The sequence below is a fragment of the Carcharhinus amblyrhynchos genome, chromosome 12 (genome assembly GCF_965287045.1).
Source record: "Carcharhinus amblyrhynchos chromosome 12, sCarAmb.v2.hapA, whole genome shotgun sequence".
Taxonomy (NCBI): Eukaryota; Metazoa; Chordata; class Chondrichthyes; order Carcharhiniformes; family Carcharhinidae; genus Carcharhinus; species Carcharhinus amblyrhynchos.
This window is the reverse complement of record NC_137335.1, coordinates 76,833,401-76,858,816: the sequence shown is the minus strand read 5'-3', so window position 1 is coordinate 76,858,816 and position 25,416 is coordinate 76,833,401. Positions and strand designations below refer to the sequence as shown.

At 45.4% G+C, this 25,416-nt stretch overlaps 1 protein-coding gene across 1 annotated transcript in view; it reads right to left on the bottom strand.

Annotated features, from left to right (window-relative positions):
• LOC145350474 (3-oxo-5-alpha-steroid 4-dehydrogenase 2-like) overlaps positions 1-25,029 on the bottom strand; it is a 34,680-nt gene extending 9,651 nt beyond the window's left edge. The window contains exons 1-2 of the mRNA XM_080199674.1: positions 24,842-25,029; positions 1,401-1,564 (exon numbers count right to left, since the gene is read on the bottom strand). Coding sequence (XP_080055800.1) covers positions 1,401-1,564; positions 24,842-25,029 — 352 coding nt within the window. The remainder of the gene's footprint in view (positions 1-1,400; positions 1,565-24,841) is intronic.
• Positions 25,030-25,416: the final 387 nt, after the last annotated feature.

Below are 25,416 nucleotides of genomic sequence, written 5' to 3'. Positions count from 1 at the left end.
GACAAGGTGAATTCTATCAATTTATTCTTGTAAGCCTGTGATCTTAGAACTGCCTTGATTGAAGTAAACCAAATCTGGTTTTGTCAAACTGCACAGAGTAGCACAGTGGCACACTGGTTAGCTGCCTCACAGTGCCAGGGACCCAGGTTCGATTACTGGCTTGGGTCACTGTCTGTGTGGAGTTTGCACATTCTCCCGATGTCTGCGTGGATTTCCTCCGGGTGCTCTGGTTTCCTCCCACAGTCCAAAGATGTGAGGGTTAGGTGGATTGGCCATGCTAAATTGCCCCTTAATATCAGGGAGACTAGCTAAGGTAAATGCATGGCGTTGTGGGGATAGGAGCTGAGTGGGATCGTGGTTGGTGCAAACTCGATGGGCCGAATGGCCTCCTTGTGCATTGTAGGATTCTACGATTCTGTGAAACAGTTGGTTAGCAATGGCAAAGATGGCACCTGGATGATAACTGAATGAATACCAGCAACGGCAGAATGGGGTCTTTAAGAGCCTTTAACGGCCTCCCTGTTAGTGGGGAGCAGGAGTAAATCTCTCTAGAGGGAACCACTCCTGACAGTAGTAAACACCATTGAAGTAAACCAAATCTGGTTTTGTCAAACTGCACAGAGTAGTGGAGGGGGGAGTCAGTAGCAAGCCTGGAGAATTCAGTCTCGAACCTGCTAATGAAACGTAAATGTAAATTATTGAAGCCAATAATTTTTTGCTTCAATTGATTACTTAAGGTAGTCCCACTCTGCCACAATTTGTAGCAGAGTGGGACTGCCACAGACTTAATCAGGGCAGAGGTTGGAAGGTGTTGGGTTCCCAGTTTCCACTCTCCTACTTGATTAAATGACCCGTCCTCAAACTCACCAGACTCAACAGCTGATAAGGATCAAACTCCATTACTATTTGTGAATTATTGAATTTCTCCTCACCAACCTCATTAATTTTAATCTCCACCCTCCCCACATCAACACTGCTTGCCATCTTCTCCATGCCACAAGCCCTGTCAAATTCAGTCTTTCTGTAAGGACAATGGTGCCAATTTTAGTTCAGAAAATTTGCCAAAATTAGTCCAATGTCTGCAACCCATGATATCATGACTTCATTGGCCAATAGTGTGGTCCCAATAATTTTTTGCCAACATTTTGAACATTCTCACCCTCCAATCTATGATCCCCGAAGTGTCACCCATATTAACATTCAAGACCAATTTAGAGATCAGATAGTGGGCACAATTGGTGTGCAAGGGAGCTCAAGGGGGAATCATCATGGAGGATAAAGCTATATTTTGTTTGCAAGCTGAAATTTGAGTTCACAAAAACCATTGTTGGCCTTAAGGCACATAATGAGGATCCCTGTCCAATATTGTGAATGTGGAACATTTAAAGGGTTAGGTTTACCTGAGATAAATCTGAAGCCAGTTATCCAGTTGTCATCATATTGAGTGCAGTAGATCATGTTGTGTCCCTGAAGGTAGCCATTTAAAGTACAGAATAAAGAACCAGAGAGAACGAAACGGAGAGGGGTTGGACATCCATTGTTTCTAACTGCATAGATAAATGTCCTTATAAAGTAGAATAAATTAAAAAACTTACTAAATATCTTGACAAGAAGCTTGTAATGAAGAAAACATGAAAGACACAAGCACAGCTGAGGACAATAATAAATTTCTCAATGTAAACCAAAAAGCAGAATGCTGCAAATGCTGAAATCTGAAATAAAAACAGAAAATGCTGCAAACACAAGACAGATGAAGTAGTATCTGTGGAGAGAGAATCAGAGTTAAACATTCCTTTAGACCTGGGAAGGGTTAGAAATGTAACAGGTTTTGAGCAAGGGATCAAAGGGCCAGGGACCAAGGGAATATCTGTGAGAGGGTGAAAGATAATAAAGTTTGAATGACAGAAGATTTAATCTTCCAGAGTCAACAGGGCAAGAGAGGAAACAAAAAAAAGACATGTTTCTTCTCTTGACTCCATTATCATTCTCTATGGCACTGTAAGACTCAAGGGCCAGATTTTTGTGGAGTCAGATAGTCTCTGTGGACTTTTAAACATGATGGGTGAGATCTGGATATGGAAGCCCTTATCTGCATTTCCAATATATTTAATTTCTAGACCTCCATTTCCTGCTTCCTTTCTTTTCCTCCCTCTCAGATACTCTGTCCTCTCAAATTCTTACCCTAAACCTTCAGCATGCCTCGACCTTCCTACTATCCCACTTTCACCTCAAGTTAGATTCTTTCTTAGAACCTTACATTTCTTCTCAGTGCCTCTGTAGTCTTGTTCTGAAAGTAGCTACCTTGCAAATAGCTGCCCAACTGCCCTATCTTTTTTTCTTTATTCTTCCATGGCTTGCAGGCATCACTGATAGCATTTGTTGGCCATTTGTAATTGCCCTTGAACTGAGTGGCTTCCTTGGTCATTTCCAAAGAGTCAACCACAATTCTGTGGATCTGGAGTCACATGTAGGTCAGCCCAGGTAAGAATGGCCTCTCATTGTTCTCCGGAGCATTGAACCTGGTGGCTGTGGCTGTGGTGAGTGACTGATTTAAAGTAAAAAACCGCTTTTTTTTCTGTACTTCCGGTTCTCGGGGCTTGTTAGAGTGTAGTTTACTTCCGTACCGGAAGTTAGGCCAGGGGATAGTCGTTAAGGGGGAGCAGGGGGTATAAAAAAAGGGGTAGCAGCATAGAGCGGGCAGCGTCGGGAGCGGGCAGCAGAGTGAGTGGGAACTGAGTGAGAAGGGCTTTGGCTCGCTGGGCTTAGGCAAGAGTAGGCTTAGAGAAGGGGAGTGACAGATTTCTACCTTTGGGCACTTACAGGAGGTTGGGACATGGTAGGGAATATAGGGAGGAATGTAAGTTGTGTCAGGTGCCACATGTGGGAGTTCCTGGTGGTGTCACGTGTCCCCAAGGTCCACATCTGCAGTAAATGTTTAGAATTGCAGCGCTTGAGGGCCCGGGTCAGGCAACTCGAGGGGCGGCTGGAAGATGCGTTTCTAGTCAGGGAGAACGAGGAGATAATGGCTGGGAACCATGAGCAGGAGGAGGTCTCAAGGGCTGAAGAGAAGGGAGGATGGACGACTGTTAGGAGGGGAAAGAGGAAGAAGAAGAGTAGTCAGGGTCCCCCGGCCTCCCCAGGGGCCCCCCATGGTTCGTCGACAGGGGCACAGAAAGATAGGCAGGAGGAGGAGACTGACTTAGAGGGACAGAAGGGGGCTGGCAAGGTGATAGTGGTAGGGGACGGGAGGGTCCGAGGTATTGATAGGAGGTTCTGTGGACAGAGGCGTGACTCCAGGATGGTGGTCTGCCTCCCTGGAGCAGGGGTCAAGGATGTAACGGACAGGGTAGAGGGAATTTTGAAAGGGGAGGGGGCACAGGCTGAGGTCATAGTACATGTAGGGGAGGGGGACATAGGAAGGAGGAGTAGGGTAGAGGTCCGTAGGCAATTTAGGGAGTTGGGGGCCAAACTAAAGAGTAGGACCTCCAGGGTGGCACTCTCTGGGTTGTTGCCCAGTACCAGCAGGGCAAAGAATGACGAGATCATGCAGCTGAATGCATGGTTGAGGGATTGGTGTAGGGTAGAGGGCTTTACTTTTGTGGATCACTGGGAGGTGTTTAGGAGAGAAGGGCAATTGTACAGGAGGGGTGGGGAGAATTTGAACGGGAGGGGAACTAATGCCTTAGCAGGGAGGTTAGCTGGGCTGTTTATGAAGGGTTTAAACTAATAGGGAGGGGGGGGTGGGGAGGTGGCTGGGAGAGAGTCGGGTGAAAGGAAAAGTATCAGGGAGAAGGAGGTTCTGAGGGACACTTGTGGGTTGAACTGTGTCTGTTTCAATGCTAGGAGTGTGGCAGGGAAAACGGATGAGCTTAGGGCCTTGATGTTTGTGAGGCAGTTAGATGTGGTGGGGTTAACAGAGACATGGTTAAGGGAAGGGCAGGACTGGCAGCTGAATGTTCCTGGGTACAAGTGTTTTAGGTGTGACAGAGAGGGTTGAAGAGAGGTGGAGGGGTGGCACTGTTAGTCAAGGAAAGCATCACAGTAGTGCAGAGGGAGGACAATATAGAAGAGATAGGGATTGAGTCACTGTGGGTGGAGTTGAGGAATAAAAAGGGAGAGATTACGTTGCTAGGGGTGTATTATAGGCCACCCAACAGCCCGAGGTCAGTGGAGGAAGGCATTTGCAGGGGCATTTTGGATAGGTGCAGGAAGAATAGGGTGGTTGTAGTGGGTGACTTTAATCTTCCTGGAGTGAATTGGAGGGGGCCTAGAGCTGGGGGTACGGAGGGAGAGGAGTTTGTGAAATGTGTTTTGGAAGGGTCTCTAGAGCAGTATGTAACTAGTCCGACTAGGGGAGGGGCTATACTGGATATAGTGTTGGGTAATGAGCCGGGGCAGGTGGGAGAGGTAGAGGTAGGCGAACATGTGGCTAATAGTGACCACAAGTCCGTCTACTTTAGGATAAAAATGGAAAGGGACGCGTGCCGGCCGAACGGGAGGGTGCTGAACTGGGGAAAGGCGAACTATGGCAGGATTAGGAGGGAGCTGCAGGACACTGATTGGGAGGGACTGTTAGCTGGCAAGTCCACAGTTGGCAAGTGGGAGGCTTTTAAGGGCAAAATGAAATGGTTGCAGGGGAGGTATGTTCCGGTTAAGCGGAAGGATGGGAAAGGTAGGATTAGAGAGCCGTGGATTACAGGGGGCATTGAAGACTTGGTCAGGAAGAAGAGGGAGGCGTATGTTAGGTCAAAATGACTGGGTACGGAGAGTGCGCTGGAGGAATATAGAGAGAGTAGGAGGGAGCTAAAAAGGGGAATTAGAAGGGCGAAGAGAGGGCATGAAATGGCTTTGGCTGGTAGGATTAAGGAAAATCCGAAGGCATTTTATTCCTATATTAGGAGCAAGAGAGTAGTTAGAGGGAAAATTGGTCCTCTTAGGGACAAAAGTGGGGAGATATGTATTGAGTTGGAGGGAATGGGGGAGCTCCTGAATGAATACTTTGCGTCGGTATTCACGAAGGAGAGGGGTTCGGAATTGTGCAGTCTGTTAGAGGGAGCTGAGGATCAGCTGCAGGAAATATCTATTACGAGGGAGGAAGTGCTAGGGCTTTTAGGTAGCGTAAGGACGGATAAAGCTCCGGGGCCTGATGGTATTTATCCCAGGCTGCTTAGGGAGGTGAAAGATGAAATTGCTGGGCCTCTGGCGCAAATCTTTGTCTCTTCTTTGGACACAGGTGAGGTCCCAGAAGACTGGAGGGTAGCAAATGTGGTACCGCTGTTCAAAAGAGGTAGCAGGGATAACCCTGGAAATTATAGGCCGGTGAGTTTGACATCGGTGGTAGGGAAATTAATGGAAAAAGTACTTAGGGGTAGGATGTATGAGCATTTGGAGCGTTGCGGTCTGATTGGGGATACGCAACATGGCTTTGTTAGAGGGAGGTCTTGCCTTACGAATCTGGTGGAATTCTTTGAGGAGGTGACAAAAACGGTTGACGATGGGAGAGCCGTTGATGTCATCTATATGGATTTCAGTAAGGCGTTTGACAAAGTCCGTCTTGGTAGGCTGGTAGAAAAGGTTAAGGCGCATGGGATACGAGGTCAGGTAGCTAGGTGGATTGAGAACTGGCTGGGTAATAGGAGACAGAGGGTAGTTGTGGAGGGGACTTTGTCCGGCTGGAGGCCAGTGACCAGTGGTGTGCCGCAGGACTCAGTACTGGGACCTCTCCTCTTTGTAGTCTACATAAATGGCTTGGAAGAGAGCGTAGGTGGTGTGATCAGCAAGTTTGCTGATGACACCAAGATGGCAGGGTTGGCGGGTACCGAAGTGGATTGTGAGGTGATACAACAGGATATAGATAGGTTGGTGCATTGGGCAGATAGGTGGCAGATGGAATTTAATCCTGACAAATGCGAGGTGATGCATTTTGGAAGGAATAATGTAGAGAGGAGCTATGTGATTAAAGGTAGACAAATTAGGAGTATAGAAACACAGAGGGACCTGGGAGTGCAGGTTCACAAATCCATGAAGGTTGCGACACAAGTGGAGAATGTTGTCAGGAAGGCTTATGGAATGCTAGCCTTTATAGGAAGGGGTATAGAGTTTAAAAGCTGCCGTCTAATGCTTCAGTTGTATAGAACGTTGGTTAGACCGCATTTGGAGTACTGCGTCCAGTTCTGGTCACCTTACTACCGGAAGGACGTGGAGGCTCTGGAAAGGGTGCAGAGGAGGTTTACCAGGATGTTGCCTGGCATGGAGGAGCTGGGTTACGAGGAAAGGTTGGAGAAACTGGGACTGTTCTCCTTGGAAAGACCGAGATTGAGGGGGGACATGATAGAGGTATATAAGATACTGAAGGGAATAGACAGAGTCAATAGTGAGAGACTGCTCCCTAGATTGGTTACAAATACAAGAGGACATGATTTAAGGGTGAGGGGGGAGAGGTATAATTTGGATATGAGAGGAAGGTTCTTTACGCAGAGAGTTGTGGGGGTATGGAATGCGCTACCGAGTAGGGTGGTGGAGGCGGGAACATTGGACTCGTTTAAGGTTCAGTTAGATAGGCACATGAGTGAAACGAGGATGGAGGGTTATGGTAGGGGTTATTAAATAAGGGTTAGAACCTCGGGAGACACCGGAAAGGCAGGCTTGTGATTAACGTTTTTGTCTTTTATTCCGCAGGTGGAGGTCCACCTCGTTGTCAAATGAGGGGCATGCACACGGTGGGTCGTGCGTGGGCTACTCTTGGAGGTTCCGGGAGTGGCCTAGTACTTCGTGTCGGTGTGTGTGCTTGATCCTGGACCGGTAGACAGGCGCCGCAACAGCTCGGTGACTAGCACTGCTAGCTGTGCAGATACATGGATTTGGGCCTGTGTCTGTGGGAGTTTGTGCATTCTCCCTGTGGATGCGTGGGTTTCCTCTGGGCGCTCCGGTTTCCTCCCACACCCCAAAGATGTGCTCTTAGGCTGATTGGTTTTACCAAATTGACACTATTCTCCCCTGAATCTGGCTAAGTCAGGGGTTCTATTCGTAGACACGCAGGGTAGAATAGGTGTAGGGTGATGCGGCGGCGCGGGCTTGTTGGGCCGAAGGGCCTGTTTCCCGTGCTGGGTTGTTCTTTGTTCTTTGTTCTTTGTATTTCCTTCCCTAAAGAGTGTTAGTGAAACAGATGGCAAGCGATGAAAGTTTCATAGTCAGCATTACAGAGACTAACTTTCAATTTCAGATTTTGTTTTATTCATTTGAACTTAAATTCCACCAACTGCCATGGTGGAATTTGAACCCAGAGAATTACCACTACCCCACCATCTCCCTTATCCTATTCACTTGTCGCCCTTCTCACCCAGAGTGGGCACTAATCTTTCTTGTGTCATTTCCATCCCACTCACCTCTCCCACTGCTGATACTGTAGTGTGTGCTACCAGATCATCTCTCATGTCTCCTCTCTACATTTTCCTCTGAAAGAGCTATTTACTTGCCACCCATGAGTTTATTGTGAATGACTGTATCAATCTCATGACTTGGCTGAATAGTGACAACGCCTTCCCTGAAATGGAATCCCCCTGCCTAGCTATAGCTGAAGTCACTTGCCCTGCCCAGACCACCCTGACAGCAATGTGGCTCTTATCACCAAATCACACCTTAGTCTGTCCAGCTATTCTTTTGGCACCTTCTCTCCTCACTTAATCCCAGCCCTTTAGCCTCTCACTTAAATCATTATTCACTACACACACGAAAGTACCAAGCCAAGTTTCTCACTGAGATACCCACATTTCTTACCTCCCTCAACCTCTGTGAGTAATAATACATCCTCAGTGATCTCAATATCCATCTCAATTCATCATACCTTCTCTCTGAGGAAGGGAGAAAATGGACTAGTTAGTGATAGGCAGCATGGTTTTGTGTGGGGAAGTCATGTCTCCCCAACTTGATTGAGTTTTTTGAAGAGGTGACAAAGGTAATTGGTGAGGGAAGAGGCTGTGGATATAGGTTATATGGACTTCAGTAAGACGTTTGACAAGGTTCCACATGGCAGACTGGTATAAAAACTGAGATCACATTGGATTTGGGTTGGGATAGCTAGATGAATACAGAACTGGCTTGGTTATAGAAGACAGAGATTAGCAGTGGAAGGATGTTTTTCAGAATGGAGATCTGTAGCTAGTGGTGTTCCACAGGGATCAGTGCTGGGACCAGTGCTGTTGTTTATAGTATATATAAATAATATGGATGAAAATGTGGGTGATCTAATTAGTAAGTTTGCAGATGACACAAAGATTTGTGGAATTTCTGATAGTCCTGGGGATTGTCAAAGAATACAACAGGATATAGGTAGATTGGTCACTTGGACACAGAACTGGCAGGTAGAGTTTAATCCAGACAAATGCAAGGTATTGCATTTTGGAGGATCAAATTTAGGTGTAAATTATACTGTAAATGGCAGAACCCTTAGGAAGATTAACAGAGTGATCTGGGTGTGCAGGTCCACAGTTCCCTAAAAGTGGCAACATAAGTGGCCAAGGTGATTAAGAACGTATTCTTGCCTTCATCAGCCAGGACATTGTGTGCAAGAGTTGGGAGATCATGTTGCAGCAATGTAAAACCTTGGTTAGGCAGCATTTGAAGTATTGTGTGCAGTTCTGGTCACCACATTGCCAGGAGGATGTGGAAGTTTTGAAGAGAGTGCAAAGAAGGTTCACCAGGATGTGGCCTGGTCTCGAGAGAGTTGACTATGAGGAAAGGTGGAGTAAACTAGGATTGTTTTCACTGGAGGCTGAGGGAAGACTGATAGAGGTCTACAAAATTATGAGAGGCATAGGCAGGGTGGATAATGAAAGGCTTTTTCCCACGGTGGAAGTGACAATTACAAGGAAGTACAGGCTCATGGTGAGAGGGGGTAAGTTTAAGGGAGGTGTGTGGGCCAAGTTTTTCATGCAGAGAGTGGTAGGGCCTGGAATGCGCTGCCAAAGAAGGTGATGGAAGCAGACACATTAGTAACATTTAAGAGGTATCTGGATGGGTACATGAATAGGGAGGGAGCAGAGGGATATGGACCAAGTAAGGGCAGAAGGTTTTTTTTTTAGTTTAGTTGAGGCATCATGATCAGCACAGGCTTGGAGGGCTGAAGGGCTTGTTCCTGTGCTGTCCTCTTCTTTGTTCTTAAAACAAAGAGTTCCCTTCTCTCTCAGCCTCCTTTAATCTTGACATCAATGTTATCTCCCATATTTCTGACCTTGTCATGATACATGATCTTTCTCTTCTCATTGTGTTGATCACAAATAAAGCCATCTTGGATTACTTTCTTGTGTTTTTCTCCACTCACGTTCACCTTCCTCAACCCTCTTTCTTTTGTGTTTGTCCCTGCAAACATCTCTTTTCCAATTCATGTACAATCGCACTTTCAGAATCCCAGGTATCGAGCCTCTGCTCCTCCATTCAGCACAACGTTCTTGCTTAATCTCACATCCAGTTTTGTCACCAATCCCTTTTTGCAACCATTACTCTCTCTTACCCAGATCATCCTGTCTCATATGAACCTCATCCACATTGCTTTATGCACAGACCAACCTGAATGTTTGCAGAAAACAACTGGTTTAGCCATTCATTGCCAGATGTTGCAAGACCACTTAAAACACAATCGGGACATCTGTAAAAATTGAATATTCATTAATCCAGGATCATTGTGGAATGCAATGGTAGCCCCAGACTTATTGTCTTTACTACAGACCGTCTCCTTCATCCTGCCTCCTCCATCCTCACCTCTGACAAGTGATAGGCGCTGATCAACTCTGAGGTCAGTTCAGCTGCTTCTCTCCCTTCCTCTAGCCAACCAAGCCAAACTTCCTTTTTGGTTGCTTCCTTCCCCAGACCTGAATTCACAGTGTTCTCTGGTTTCTCGTTTAACTCCAGGAAAGCTATCTCCTGTTCCCTTGACCCTATTTACACTGAACTTCCTTTCCAAGTTTCCATGTTAGCTGATATTGTTAGTGGTTCTCTCTTCCTGAGTACCATCTCCCACTCCTTCATATTTGCTGTCATCAGGTCTCCCCTCAAATGATTAACCCTTGACCTCTTGGACCTTGCAAATTACCACTCACTCTCCAGTCTCCCCTTTCTCTCTAAAGTCATTGAATATTCTGTTGCCTCCCAAATCTGTACCTATCTTTCCCATAGTTGAATTCCTCTAATGATGTTGCGACTCTGCCACAGCAGCTCTTATGGACAATACTAAATTATTTCTTCTCATCCTTCTCAACCTTTCTGGATCCTTTGGTATAATTGTTCCCATCATCTTCCTCCAATGTCTCTCCCCGACTGTGCAGGTAAGTGGGACCATATTCACCTTGTTCCATTTTTACCTATCCGGTCATAGGCAGTGAATAACTCACAAAGGCTTCTCTTCCCATTTGTACAAGGTTCACCAAGGATCTTTCTCCTCCAATTTCTCACTTCCATGCTGCAATGTCATCCAAAGAAATACTAGTCTCCACGTTTAAATGGTGACACTCAGTTCTACCCGATTACCACCACCCTCAGTTCTTCCATTGTCCCTAGATTGTTAGACTGTTAAGGCAGGATTTTTCAGATGGCAGCATTTCCCACTCTGACACCCAAAGAGTTGGCAGGGAATGCATCCGCACCAGTCACAGCAGCCACACAGCCATTTAATGCTCCAAGCCTTAACTGGTTAGAAATGGGACTTCCACCCTCACTGGAGGATGCTAGAATCCTCTGTATCATCACCCAAAGAGTTGTAAGGAATTCAACAAGAGACAGAAAGCCTTATCTACAGAGCATCGAACCTCATTAAAGTACTACATGTCTTTCAGTTCATCACCCTCCAAAGGCCTGTTGTCTTTCCTGGATATGGGAGGGTTTGCATGACAACCGCACGGCTCTGGAGGCTCCACTTGAGGAACCCGCCACTTTCATATTAGGAAGGAGGATACCAGTCACTAAATGTTCTGATTAACAACAATCTCCAGCAGACAATCCTGTACTGGGGGAAAGGTGACAGCAGACTTTGAAGAAAATAAGAAAAAGAAGCAGCTGTGGGCCATTAGGCCCCTTGATGTCGTAGCCGATCCTCTTGTTCCACTTTCCCACCCTATCCTCACATGTTTTGCTTCCCTTAGTGATCAGAATCTCAGCCTTGAATGTACCCAATGACAGGACATCCACAGCTCATTGACGTAGAGAATTCCAAAGATTCACTACCTTCTGAGTGAAGAAACTTCTCACTTCAATCCTAAATAGTCAACCCCTTATCTTGAGGCTATAATCCCTTGTTTCAACCAATAGAAAGAGCCTGTCTGTATCTAGTGGCCTTTCTTTTGTCACTCTGCCATCCTTAGTTTATATGCAGATGCTGGAAATTATTCTTTACGGCACTCTACAATGTTTCTGTAAACTATAATTATACAAACATACAAATTAGGAGCATGAGTAGACCAGTCGGCCCATCAAGCCCACTTCATCATTCAAAAAAAATCATGGCTGATCTGATTTTTTGAGACTATTTTACGGGATGTGGGAAGTGCCAGCTGGGCCAACATTTATTGCCCATCCATAATTGCTTTTGGCAGGACAGTTAAGAGTCAATTATATTGCTGTGAATCTGGAGTCACATGTAGGTCAGACCAAGTAGGAATGACAGGTTTCTTTCCATAAATAACATTATTGAACCAGATGGGTTTTTACAACAATTGATGATGGTTTCATGGTCACCATTAGACTTGCAGTTTTTTACTGAATTCAAATTTTATTCCAATTTTTTATTGAATTCAAATTTCACCATCTGCCATGGTGGGATTTAAACACAGATCCCCAGAGCAATACCCTGAACTCTGGACTAAAAATCCAGTGGCAGTTCCCTTAGGCCACTCCCTCCCTTTTAATTATGGTCTCAACTCCACTTTCCTACCTATCCCCAATACCCTAGTCAATAATCCACCTACCTCAGTGTTAAAAATATTTAATGACCCTGCCTCCACCACTCAAGTGGAGGAAATATTTACAGGCATTTAGAGATGCAAGGACTGATTGGGGACAGTCAGCATGGCTTTGTGAGTGGAAAATCATGTCTCACAAAGTTAATTGAGATTTTTGAAGGGGTAACCAAGAAGGTAGATGAGGACAGTGCAGTTGATGTTATCTACATGGACTTTAGCAAGGCTTTTGACAAAGTACCACATGGTAGATTGTTGCATAAAGTTAAATCTCACAGGATCCAGGGTGAGGTATCTATATGGATACAAAATTGGCTTATAGAGGCAGAGCGTGGTTGTAGAGAGCTGTTTTTCAACCTGGAGGCCTGTGACCAGTGGTGTGCCTCAGGGATCAGTGCTGGGCCCACACTGTTATTTGTCATTTATATTAATAATTTGGATGAGAATATAGGGAGCATGGTTAGTAAGTTTGCAGGTGACACCAAGATTGGTGGCATAGTAGACAGTGAAGAAAGTTATCTCCAATTGCAACAGGATCTTGATCAATTGGGCCAGTGGGCTGAAGAATGGCAGATGGAGTCTAATTTAGACAAATGTGAGGTGATGTATTCAGGGCAGGATTTATTCAGTTAATTGTAGGGCGTTGGGAAGAATTACAGCACAAAGAGATCTAGGGGTACATGTTCATAGCTCCTTGAAAGTGAAGTCACAGGTGGACAGAGTGGTGAAGAAGGCATTTGCATGCTTGATTTCATCGGTCAGAACATTGAATACAGGAGTTGGGACGTTTTGTTGAAGTTGTACAAAACATTGGTAAGGCCACACTTGGAATACTGTGTGCAATTCTGGTCACCCTATTTTAGAAAGGATATTATTAAACTAGAAAGAGTGCAGAACAGATTTATTAGGATGCTACTAGGACTTGATGGATTGAGTTATAAGGAGAGGCTGAATAGACTGGGACTTTTTTTTCTGGAGTGAAGGAGGCTGAGGGGTGACCTTATAGAGGTCTATAAAATAATGAGAGACATAGACAAGGTAGATAGTCCATATCTTTTCCCAAAGGTAGGGGAATCTAAAACTAGAGGGCATAAGTTTAAAGTGAGAGGGGAGAGATACAAAAGTGTCCAGAGGGGCAATCATTTCACACAGAGGGTGGTGAGTGTCTGGAACAAGCTGCCAGCAGTAATAGTAGAGGCGGGTACAATCTTATCTTTTAAAAAACATTTAGATAGTTACATGGGTATGATGGGTATAGAGGGATATGGGCCAAATGCAGGCAATTGGGATTATCTTAGAGGTTTAAAAAAAAGGACAGCATGGACAAGTTGGGCCAAAGGGCCTGTTTCCATGCTGTAAATGTTTATGACTCTATGACTCTATGAACAAGACTCATGACCCTCTGAAATAAATAATTTCTTCTCATCTCCATCTTAAAATGTACCCCCTGGATCTAGTCTCTCTCACAATCCAGCATTCACCTATCAAGTGCCCTCAGGATCTTTTGGGCGCAACCTTACTCTCTCGTCATGCCGGTCGATGGGCGGGGTGAGCCGCTAAGATCACATGAGAGGTGAAAAATCGGGTTCTTGCCCAACTTCTTGCCTCTCGCAATCTTACCAGGTTGGGATAACCATCAAGACCAGCCTCTGATTATAATACTTAAATCTGTGTTAATGAGTTGCACGCTCTGCAACCAATGATTGGCCAGGGGGTGGCAATTGCCCAGGCCCGGGGGTAGGGATGGAGGGATTGACCGGAGGGGGAGGTGGGGGGCTATATACAGGTGAAGTGCCATCATGTTAAGGGTTTAGATGGAGTAGAGTTCTTAAAATGTATACAGGAAAACTTTTAGGTCAATATGTAGAGGATCCAACAAGGGAAAGGTCTGTGCTGCGCCTAATTCTGGGGAATGAAGTTGGACAGATGGTTAATGTGCTGGTGGGGGAGCATTTTGCTAATAACGATCACAGCATGGTTCAATTCAAATTTGTTATGGACAAAGAAATTGTCAAGTTGTAGAAAAAGTTTTGGATTGGGAGAGAGTAGATTTTAACAAAAGTAGGCAGGATCTGCCTAAGGTAGACTGGAACAAATTACTTGTAGGGGAATTTACAGAAGACAGAGGGGGATGTTCAAAGATGAAATGGAGAGGGTACAGGCCCAACATGTTCCCTCTAGGGTAATAGGAAAGTGTTACAAACCCAGAGAACAATGAATGACCAGAGACATTCAGGATACAATCAGAATGAACAGAGAGGCTTTTAACAAGTATAAAGGGAGTAAGTCTGCAGAGGCATTAATGGAGTACAGAAAGTGCAGGATGGAGCTTAAGAAATCAATTAGGACAGCAAAGAGGGGCTATGAGAAAGCTCTGGCTGGTGAAAGTAGGGAAAATCCTAAGATATTCTACAAGAATGGGAAGAGGATAACCAGGGAAGGGGTATGGCCTATTAAGGACCAAGGGGAAATCTGTGGATGGAGGCAGAGGACATTGGTAGGGTGTTAAATGAATATTTCATGTATGTTTTCACCCATGAGAATGAGGAGGTCATTATGGAACTCTGGGAGAGAGACTGTGAGGCTCTTGAAAAAATTATCATAGGAGAGTTGACAAGGTATTGGAGGTACTGGCTGGCTTAAAAGTGGACAGATCTCCAGGTCTGGATGAACTGTGTCCCAGGCTGTTATGGGAAACAAGGGAGGAAATTGCAGGGGCTCTGCCCCAAATTTTTAATTCCTCCCTGGCCACCAAGGATGTCATGATGTGGAGATGCCGGCGTTGGACTGGGGTAAACACAGTAAGAAGTCTCATTACACCAGGTTAAAGTCCAACAGGTTTATTTGGTAGCAAACATCACTAGCTTTCGCAGCTTTGTCCCTTCATCAGGTCAGTGGGGAGTTCTGATCACAAACAGGGCATATAAAGGCACATACTCAGTTTACAGAAGACTGGCATTTTAAGCAGTGTTCTGTAAACTGAGTATGTGCAGCAATTCCCCTTAGTTAAAGGGCCAGTTATGATGGGACATAAGTTAAAAGTGAGGGGTGGGAGTTTTAGGAGGGATTTGAGGAAAAACCTTTTTACTCAGAGGGTGGTGACGATCTGGAATACATTGCCTTGGAGGGCGATGGAGGCAGGTTGCTTCACATCCTTTAAAAAGTTTCTGGATGAGTACTTGGCACGCCATAACTTTCAAGGCCATGGGCCAAGTGGTGACAAGTGGGATTCGGTGGGCAGGTCAGGGCATTCCATGTGTTGGTGCAGACTCAATGGGCTGAAGGGCCTTTTCTGCACTGTAGTATTCTGTGATTCTGTGGTGGAGCACCATCAGCTGGGAAGGTCAGCAATCGCTGAGGGGGGAGGGGGGAACGGGTGGGGGGAAGAAGGCAGGTGATAACTGAGGACGAGGTTACCGACTGACAGGTCTCCCTGTTCTGTTGCACAGAATAAAGGGACCTGTTCATGTGCAATTTTGTCCTCTACTGTCAGCTGTCAGCTTTCTGGAGAGCTTAGACCCCACACCCTCCCCACGTTGGTGGGAAAAGATTGCTTTTTTTAACAAAAATTTCATTTTTAAACTCATCCAAACAATGGATCTGAAACTTTCTTGTTTCCACGCTTGTTCAGCACTTTTTTTGGCCCTTTTCTTGTGAAGATCATCCCTTATATGTTGCAATAAGATCACTCTTTCTTCTAAACTCCAATGGATTGAGGTTCAACCTGTCCCACATTTTCTCAAAAGATAACTCATTAATTTCAGGAATCAGTCAATTAAACCTTTGTTGAACTACTTTGAATTCAATAATGACATGTGTTTAATTAAGGAAATCAAAACTGCACATAGTACACTAGATGTGATCTTACCAATGCACTATCCAAAGGAGCAAAATTTTCTTCCTTTAATATTGCAATTAACAATGACTTTCCATTTGCCTTCCTAATCACCCATAGTAGCTGCACATTAATTTTTGCTGACTCATATACCAGCGCTTTAGAAAGTTGTTTTCAGATAATTCAGCTCACTTACCCCACCCTGTCCCAAGCTTCAATTGAAGTTGCGGCATTTAGTGTCTTCTTTTCACTCTGGCGCCACGTGGTAGATCTCAAAGATAATTAATTGAGTTTGCCATGAACAAGGTCTTATTTTTGACCTCACTGAACAATAGCTGGATCTATTTATCCATCAATCTTTGGCATACATGAATTTGGCCAGAAGTTTACTGCCCAGCCCATTACAGGAATCGGAGCAGGCGAGGGCAGACAATGGAAAGGTCTGTTGACTTGGAGTAGGATTTCACAGTTTTGGAACGAAAAAAGGCGTATAATCCCGCCCCTAGTCTGAATTAAATGAAGAGTGGAAATACCAGTTAAACAACGTGCTTCACAGCTACACCATTTCAGGAAATTCCAATCCGACTGTCAATGTGAGTTCTCACCTGTATCACGTGCATGGTGTATGACACAAAATTGCTCACATACACCATCAATGAAAGCCAGAGTTTGTTTCCTCCGAGATTTTTAAAGCAGCTTAAATTATTAACATTATCTTTTAAAAATTTAGTTTTAAAAATCTTTACGTTAATGGTCCTGAAAAGAGAAAACATCAGTTGTGCATGACCATAAATCAAAACAAATTTCTGCAACTTTTAACCTAACACGCTAGGCAGAATTAACATGGAACTGTTGGAATTTTGGGTTTACACCCTGCCTCATATTATTCTCCATTGATTTGCATAGAAATTAAAATCAGGTGGGTTCACCCAATCAGTTCAGCTTCACCACAAAAATGTTTGGTTCATGCTCATGCCAGTATTAGTACAGATTGTGTAAACCGTTGGCTGGTCTGTTTCTGATATAAAAACAGAATGTGCCAGGAAAATTCAGCAGATCTGGTCGCATCTATGGAGAGAGAAACAGAGTGAATGTTTTGAGTCCGTATGACTCTTCTCAGAGCTCTTCCGCTTCCAATACTCCTGATTAGCCACTGTATAGAATTACAGAGAATAAATGGAGAAACAAGCTACTCAACACATCCAGTCCAGGATGCCATTTATGCCCCATTCAAGCCTCCTCCCATTTTTTTCTATTCTAAATCTGTCAGCGTAAGAGAATTTTACTGGGGGCTTCCCTTTGGTGCCATGTATGAAGCAGAATTTAACTAATACAAAGACTCACAAAAGTCAGTATGCAGTTAAAGATGTTCTTTATTGACCAATACACATTTGGGGAGAGAGACAGCTGGAAGATTCCAACTTCTCTCTGACATTACAGTACATATGTAAGACAGATATACTTCTTCAAAGGTTTATTTCTCCTGCCCAGCCTATCATCCAAATTGGATGATCCAATTACATTAATACACATTATTTACCTTGGCCGATAGCATTTTGCCTATTAGCAGAATTGGGAATTCATTGGTCAACTGGACCCAGAAGTTCTTTCCCCCATAGCGACCATACCTATGCAAATCCAGTAGGCTCAAGGATCGCCCCCATCACCTACAAACCATGGAAATGAAGGAGCCATTCCCTCTGTCAGCTGGCTATCCTTTATCAGTAAAAGCTGAATACTTCTATTCACTGTAACAAGAAGCTAAATACTTCCATTCACTTTAAAACATTGGTAGCTTGCAGCTGCAGGGCCTCCTTCTGATAACAGTGAATATATTCTATACCTTATTATTTCCAAAGAATGTGGCATGTCTACTTCTGCTCATTTCCCGTTATCCCCAAGCTGTCTCTTGGCCAAGCTTATAAGACATTTGGAAATACACATCAAATCTACAATACATATTCAAAATTCTCTACAATGATTATATATGCGTCCATGCAGATAATATCTTCACATGATACATATATATATTTATGGGGCACTTTGTGATTCTTTATGGTATATATAAGGCACACTGATCCCTATTCTAAAGTAGGCTACTTTGTTTTAATAATCTTCAAAATCCGAGGGGTTTTTGTATCCCCTTCCACAGTAATCCTTTATTCCCTTTGCTCTCATTTGATTGTCTAATCTTTCCTTTTTTTTGAAATTAATGGGGCACTGAGCCAGGAAGGTATCGAAAACTATCCTCCTGACACTATTTTGCTGGTGCAAGCAACTTCAAGGGTACAAAGCCAATTTAAATATTAATGTCATGTTTTATATGGCATTAATGCATCTGGCATGGCTGTTTCCAGCCGTCCAGACATTTCCCACCTTGTCAGTGAGAGGTCTCACCAACGAGAATCACTGCTGATCCCACCAATGGGGACCAGACATGATGGCCATGCTGCGGTCCCAGAGGCCACTGAAACCCCCAGGTGGTTGGGAGCATGCCCAGACAGTGCCCATGGGGCAGTGCCAGCTGGCAGTGCCCACCTGACATCCTGGCACTGCCCACTGTACACCATAACAGTGTCAGGAACATGAAACCTAAGTGGGAGTGGGGCTATGATGGAGGGAAAGCAATCTGGGGAGTTCTGTTGGATAGGGGAGGAACATAAGAACATAAGAACATAAGAAATAGGAGCAGGAGTAGGCCATCTGGCCCTTCGAGCCTGCCCCGCCATTCAATAAGATCATGGCTGATCTGTCGTGGCTCAGTTCCACTTTCCCGCCCTCTCCCCATAACCCTTAATCCCCTCTCTTATCAAAAACCCATCAACCCGCTTCTTAAAAATATTTAGCGAGGCAGCCTCCACCACTTCAACGGGCAGAGAATTCCAGAGATTCACCACCCTTTGAGTGAAGAAGTTCCTCCTCAACTCCGTTCTGAACTGCCCCCCCTTTATCTTGAGGCTGTGCCCCCTAGTCCTACTGTCTTTTTTGAGCGGGAAGAGTCTTTCCACCTCTATCCTATCCATCCCATTCATCATCTTATACGTCTCAATGAGATCTCCCCTCATTCTTCTAAACTCTAACGAGTACAAGCCTAGTTTATTCAGCCTCTCCTCATAGCTCAACCCCCTCAACTCCGGTATCAGCCTAGTAAACCTCCTCTGCACTCCCTCCAAGGCCAAAATATCCTTGCGCAGGTGCGGCGCCCAAAACTGCACACAGTACTCCAGCTGCGGCCTCACCAATGCCCTATACAGCTGCAGCAAGACCTCCCTACTTTTATATTCAATCCCCCTCGCTATGAAGGCCAGCATCCCATTCGCCTTCCTGACCACCTGCTGCACCTGCAGGCTGGGTTTTTGCGACTCATGCACAAGGACCCCGAGGTCCCTCTGCACCGTCGCCTGCTGCAGTTTTTCGCCACGTAAGTAATAGTCCTTCCTACCATTCTTCCTACCAAAGTGGACCACCTCACACTTGCCAACATTAAATTCCATTTGCCATTTCCTGGCCCATTCACCCAGCCTATCTAGATCCTTCTGCAGACTCTCCACACCCTCCGCACAATTTGCCTTTCCCCCAAGCTTGGTGTCATCAGCAAATTTCGACACCCTACACTCGGTTCCCTCCTCCAGATCATCTATATAAATGGTAAATAGCTGAGGCCCCAGCACCGACCCCTGGGGCACCCCACTAGTCACCAACCGCCAATCCGAATAGCACCCATTGACCCCCACTCTCTGCCTCCTATTTGACAACCAATCCTCTATCCACGCTAACACCCTACCCCCAACTCCATGTCCTCTGACCTTCTGCAGTAACCTCTTGTGAGGTACCTTATCAAACGCCTTCTGAAAATCCAGAAAGACCACATCCACCGGCTCTCCTCTATCCACCGCCCTAGACACATCCTCATAGAACTCCAGTAAATTTGTCAGACACGACTTCCCTTTAATGAAACCGTGTTGCGTCTGCCCTATCAAGCAATTCCCTTCAAGATGCCTCGCAATTTCCTCCTTAATGACGGATTCTAACATTTTACCTACCACAGACGTTAAACTAACCGGCCTGTAATTCCCCGCCTTTTGCCTGGCACCCTTCTTAAACAACGGCGTAACATTAGCCGTTTTCCAATCCTCCGGCACTTCCCCGGAATCCAGCGACGTCTGGAAAATAACCACCAAGGCATCCACTATCACCTCCGCCATTTCTTTCAGAACCCTCGGATGCATTCCATCCGGTCCTGGGGACTTGTCCACAATCAGCCCCTCCAGTCTGTCGCGCACCACCTCTCTAGTAACAGTAATGTCATTAAGACCCTCCAGTCCTACCACCTTTCCATCGCTAACACCCGGCAAATTATTCACGTCCTCCTCCGTGAAGACAGAAACAAAAAAGTTATTCAAGACCTTAGCCATATCCCCATCCCCTACCACTAGGTCCCCTTTCTCATCCGCTAAGGGACCAACGTTCACCCTAGCCAGCCTCTTCCTTTTTATATATTTATAAAAACTCTTGCTATCCTTTTTTATATTAAGTGCTAGCCCAGCTTCATAGCTTCTTCTACCCTCCTTTATCAACTTTTTTGTCAATCTTTGTTGACATTTAAACCTTTCCCAATCCTCTTCTCGCCCACTGCTCTTAGCTACTCTAAATTCCTCCGCTTTTAATTTAACACTTTCCTTCACCTCCTTCGTTATCCACGGCTTATTACCTCTCTTCCTACTGTCCTTTTTAACCATCGGAATAAATTTCTGCTGAGCACCAAGAAAGATCTCCTTAAAGATCCTCCACTGCTCCTCAGCAGACCTACCTTCCAACGCGCTCCCCCAGTCCACATTCGCCAATTCTTCTCTCATCCTACCATACTCCCCTCTATTCAAACAAAGGACACGTGTCCGGGAACCCACTTTCTCCTCCTCCATCTGCAACAGAAACTCCACCATACAATGATCACTCTCTCCAAGAGGATCCTTCACCTCAAGGTCCCTAATTCTACCCGCCTCATTACATAGCACCAGATCCAAGATAGCTCGCTCCCTCGTCGGCTCCAACACACACTGTTCCAGGAAACTATCCCGGCAGCATTCCAAGAACTCCTCCTCGAGCCCACCTCGTCCAACATGGGTCGACCAATCAATATGCAGATTGAAATCCCCCATAACTACTGCCGTCCCATTCCTGCACGCCGCACTTATTTGCGCGTTAACAGCCCGCCCCACCTCCAGATCATTATTCGGGGGCCTATAGACGACACCCACCAGCGTCTTCCTCCCTTTGCTGTTCCTAATCTCCACCCACAACGATTCCACTTTCTGCTCTTTGGCTCCGATATCATCCCTTGCTACCACCTTGATGCTGTCCTTAATCAGCAGAGCTACGCCACCCCCTCTTTCCTCCTGCCTATCCTTCCTAAACACTTGATAGCCCTGTACATTCATCTCCCAGTCCCTGTCACCTTGCAGCCACGTCTCTGTAATGGCCACCAGATCGTATCCATTTGTGTCGATCTGCGCCACCAGCTCATCCACTTTATTCCGAATGCTTCGTGCATTCAGATAAAGCGCTTTCATCCCAGCCTTCTTCTGGACCCTATTTGCCGTAACGCCACCACTTGGGACATCCTCAGCCTCTTCCCTTACCTGTACCCTATCCTTAACTGTAGACCTCGTAGCGTCACCTACCCTCGCACCCTCCCCCCCCCTAATTAGTTTAAAGCCCTGTCTACAGTTCTCTTTACTCGATTCGCCAGCACTCTGGTCCCAGCACGATTCAGACCAACCCCATCCCGCCCGAACAAGTCCCACCTACCCCAATACTGGTGCCAATGCCCCATAAATTCGATCCCATTCCTCCCACACCAATCTCTGAGCCACCCATTCACTTCCTTTATCCTGTCAACCCTACGCCCGTCTGCACTCAGTTCAGGCAGTAGCCCAGAGAAGACCACCTTGTCGGTTCTACTTTTTAATTCCATTCCCAGCTTCTCATACTCCCTCCCCAGATCCTCAGTCCGCACTTTGCCTACGTCGCTGGCACCCACATGTACCACCACAACTGGGTTCTCACCCTCCCACTCCAGATTCCTCTGCAGCCCAGCTGCGACATCCTGTACCCGAGCACCAGGCAGACAACACACCCTTCTGTGCACTTTGTCATTGTGACAAAGGACAGTGTCAATACCCTTCACCCCACTATCTCCAATCACTACTACGTTCCTTTTCCCCTTCTCTTTGCCTATGTCCTGCTGCATCACTGTACCGTGTGCAGTTTGCTCACCAACCTCACCTGCCTCGTCCTCTTCCAGACTGGAAGCAAGAACCTCAAACCTGTTATGCAGATTAAGAGGCTGAGGCCTCCGCTCCTCACCCCCCTTCCTCCTCCCAGCAGCCCCCTTTTGTTCCTGACCCTTAGATTTAGACAGTCTAGGGGGGGTGGATGTCACTTGCACCCCATTGACAATGACACCCTCTCTCCCCCTGGTGAGCCTCAGTGTCTGTAGCTCAGAGGCCAGCTCATCTACCTTGAGCTGGAGCTCCTCCAGCAACCTGCACTTACTACAGACATGGCCACTGGGAAGGACCCTGGGGTCCACCAGTTCCCACATCATACAGGAACCGCACATCACATGCCCCTCCATTATTCAATATAATTTGTTGTGGGAAAAAATATTTTCCTTGTTTTTTTGCTGTAGTAGTTTTGAAAAAAAAATTTTTTTTTTTTTCCTTGTTCTTTCCACCTGGCCTTTTTACCTTCCAGCCCTTTTTGATATTAAGCCCTAATAGCTCACTCTGCTTCCCTCTCACTCCGCTGCCCGCTCCGACGCTGCCCGCTATCTACACCAGGCCTCCTTTTAAACTTGGCGCTGATTTAAAGCTGATGGGCCACAACTGCCTGATAATCACTCCCTCACAATTCTTAAAGCAGTAAATACAATAAGTAAATGCTTTAAACAGTTCTACAAAGAACAAAGTGCTTTAAACTTATTTTAAACAGGTTTTTAACAGGTAAAGTCTTAGCTTTCTCTCTGATGCTCCTTCCTCGTCTGCTCCAGCAAACAATGTAAGGCTTCACCGTGTGGACACTTGATAATTAAAGCTGATGGGCCACAACTGCCTGATAATCACTCCCTCACAATTCTTAAAGCAGTAAATACAATAAGTAAATGCTTTAAACAGTTCTACAAAGAACAAAGTGCTTTAAACTTATTTTAAACAGGTTTTTAACAGGTAAAGTCTTAGCTTTCTCTCTGATGCTCCTTCCTCGTCTGCTCCAGCAAACAATGTAAGGCTTCACCGTGTGGACACTTGATAATTAAAGCTGATGGGCCACAACTGCCTGATAATCACTCCCTCACAATTCTTAAAGCAGTAAATACAATAAGTAAATGCGAGGAAGGAGCATCAGAGAGAAAGCTAAGACTTTACCTGTTAAAAACCTGTTTAAAATAAGTTTAAAGCACTTTGTTCTTTGTAGAACTGTTTAAGCAAAGGGGGCATCTGCTGGGGGAAGCTCTGAAGAAGGGCAAGAGGGGAACTTTGCAGGGGAGCTCTACGGGGGGTGGGGGGATCTGTAGGGAGGAGCTCTGCAGGGAGGGTAGAGGGAGCTTTGCAGGGGCAAGGGGAGAACTCTGCGGTGGAGTTTCTGTGGGGGGGGCATGCTGGGACTGAGATCATCAATGGAGGGGCATGCAGTGGGGATATTCAGCAATGGGGGCTGATAGGCAACAGAGGGTATGCAGAGGGGTTATCAGCACCTGGGGGCATGCAGGGTGACCACAGAGAGGGTCATGATGTGGAACTCATCAGGAGGGTCCCAATACCCCGATACCAGTTTCTGGCTGCCAAAAAATTGACAGAGTGTGAAACACTCCAGTTTTCAGACATTCTGTGAACACTTAGGCTGGAATCTTACCACCATTCAACTCAGTGAACGGAGATTTTGCGGGCTGCCAAACTCTCTGACCTCGCTGCAGTGGGAGTGAACGAACGGCAGGTAAGATCACATCATTAGAATTTTGGGTGGAAGATAGGTCCCATGGCCTGGCAATCTGTATGCTGTGATCAGTGCTCCTTCCACACACATTGTCGGCCACTTTAGGACTTGAACAGCAGGTTAGGTGTGAAGATTCGCATTCTAATCAGTAATCTGTCTGTGCTTTATATGCTCTGTCCGAGGCCAGAACTCTCCATTCACCTGACGAAGAGGGAGTCCCCTCGAAAGCTTGTGAGTTTACTATCAAATAAATCGGTTGGACTAAAACCTGGTGTTGTCAGACTTTTTACAATCTGTATGCTCACAGCTTTCTGGTATTTTCTAGTGCATCTTTATATCATTTTTATAATTATTGCCCAGAATTACTTCCGTACTCTAAGTGTGGTCCAACCAAAGTAGGATACAAGTTTATCACAATTTTCCTACTTTTCAGTTGGAAATAAGTACTTGGTTTGCTTTTTAAATGGGCTTGCCAACCTGTGTGATTACTTTTAGTGATTGATGATACATGCTGAGAGTTCTCCGAGATACATGCGGTTCCTCTGCCCCTCCGGGACTCGCAGCAACCAAGAAATAAGTGATTGCTCTGATCTTCCTATTAAAATGTATAACTGCACACTTATCTGTGTTCTCTGCAACATTTTCAAATGATTTTCCTAAAATGCCAAATGCCATTTATCGCCTGCCCTCCAGGAACTTCTGGTTCCGTCGAAGAACAAAACACGGATAAACTCTCTAGCCCCTCGGCAAATTTCCAACCAACTGAGAGTGTACGGGGCTTCAGTTTAACGTAGTCCATGGAAGTAAATTTAGAGTAACTTTGAATAAGGCACCAAATAATTGGAGCAAAACAGTAAAAGATCATTTTAAAACCTGCAGCGTTAAACTTTAATCTGACCGTTGAGCTGAATACAATTATTGGTGTAGGAGATATGATGACAATCTAAATATTTATGTGAAATTCAATTATTTTCTTACTTGCACTTTATTCGCCCATGACAAAGAAAAAATGTTCTCAAATTATTTTACATTAACGTTTAATCCAAGGAGCAGTTTCAATTAGACTTACCTGTGGAGATAGTGCCCACAGAACATGAAGGTGAGAAATTTGCTCCCCATGCCGTCCAGGCTGCCCGCTTGCCAAAGTAACAGCACCGGTACAAGAAACGATGGCATCTCCATAGCAAACCAAGCAATCTTCGCTGGGATATATATGTCAGACTGGCCCCGAGTTGCATACCTCCCGTACGGGTGCATACGATTTACGGTGCATTGAATACTGAAAATTGCGAATGCAATCAAGCAGAATGTTTGTACATTCACAATATATGTATTACACTCTGACATATCTGGTCCTGAGGACTCTGTGTTCTGTGTGTCTTATTCCTCGAGGAAGTGAGGTTGACATTGCCTAACGGGATATTTAGCATTGTTCCGTCTGCAGTGCCAGTCCAATCATCGGCTGGATTTCAAATGTGTGCACTCATATTATAAATCTGCACCCTCGGAAATAATCTCCTCCAAAAGCTGGAATTTAAAAAAACACTCATATGCTTGCACGAACAAGTCAATTAACTAGATCACTTGAAGTAACCTTAAAGTCGACGAAATAAGCGTTGAGCAAAACACTGACAGACTAACTCA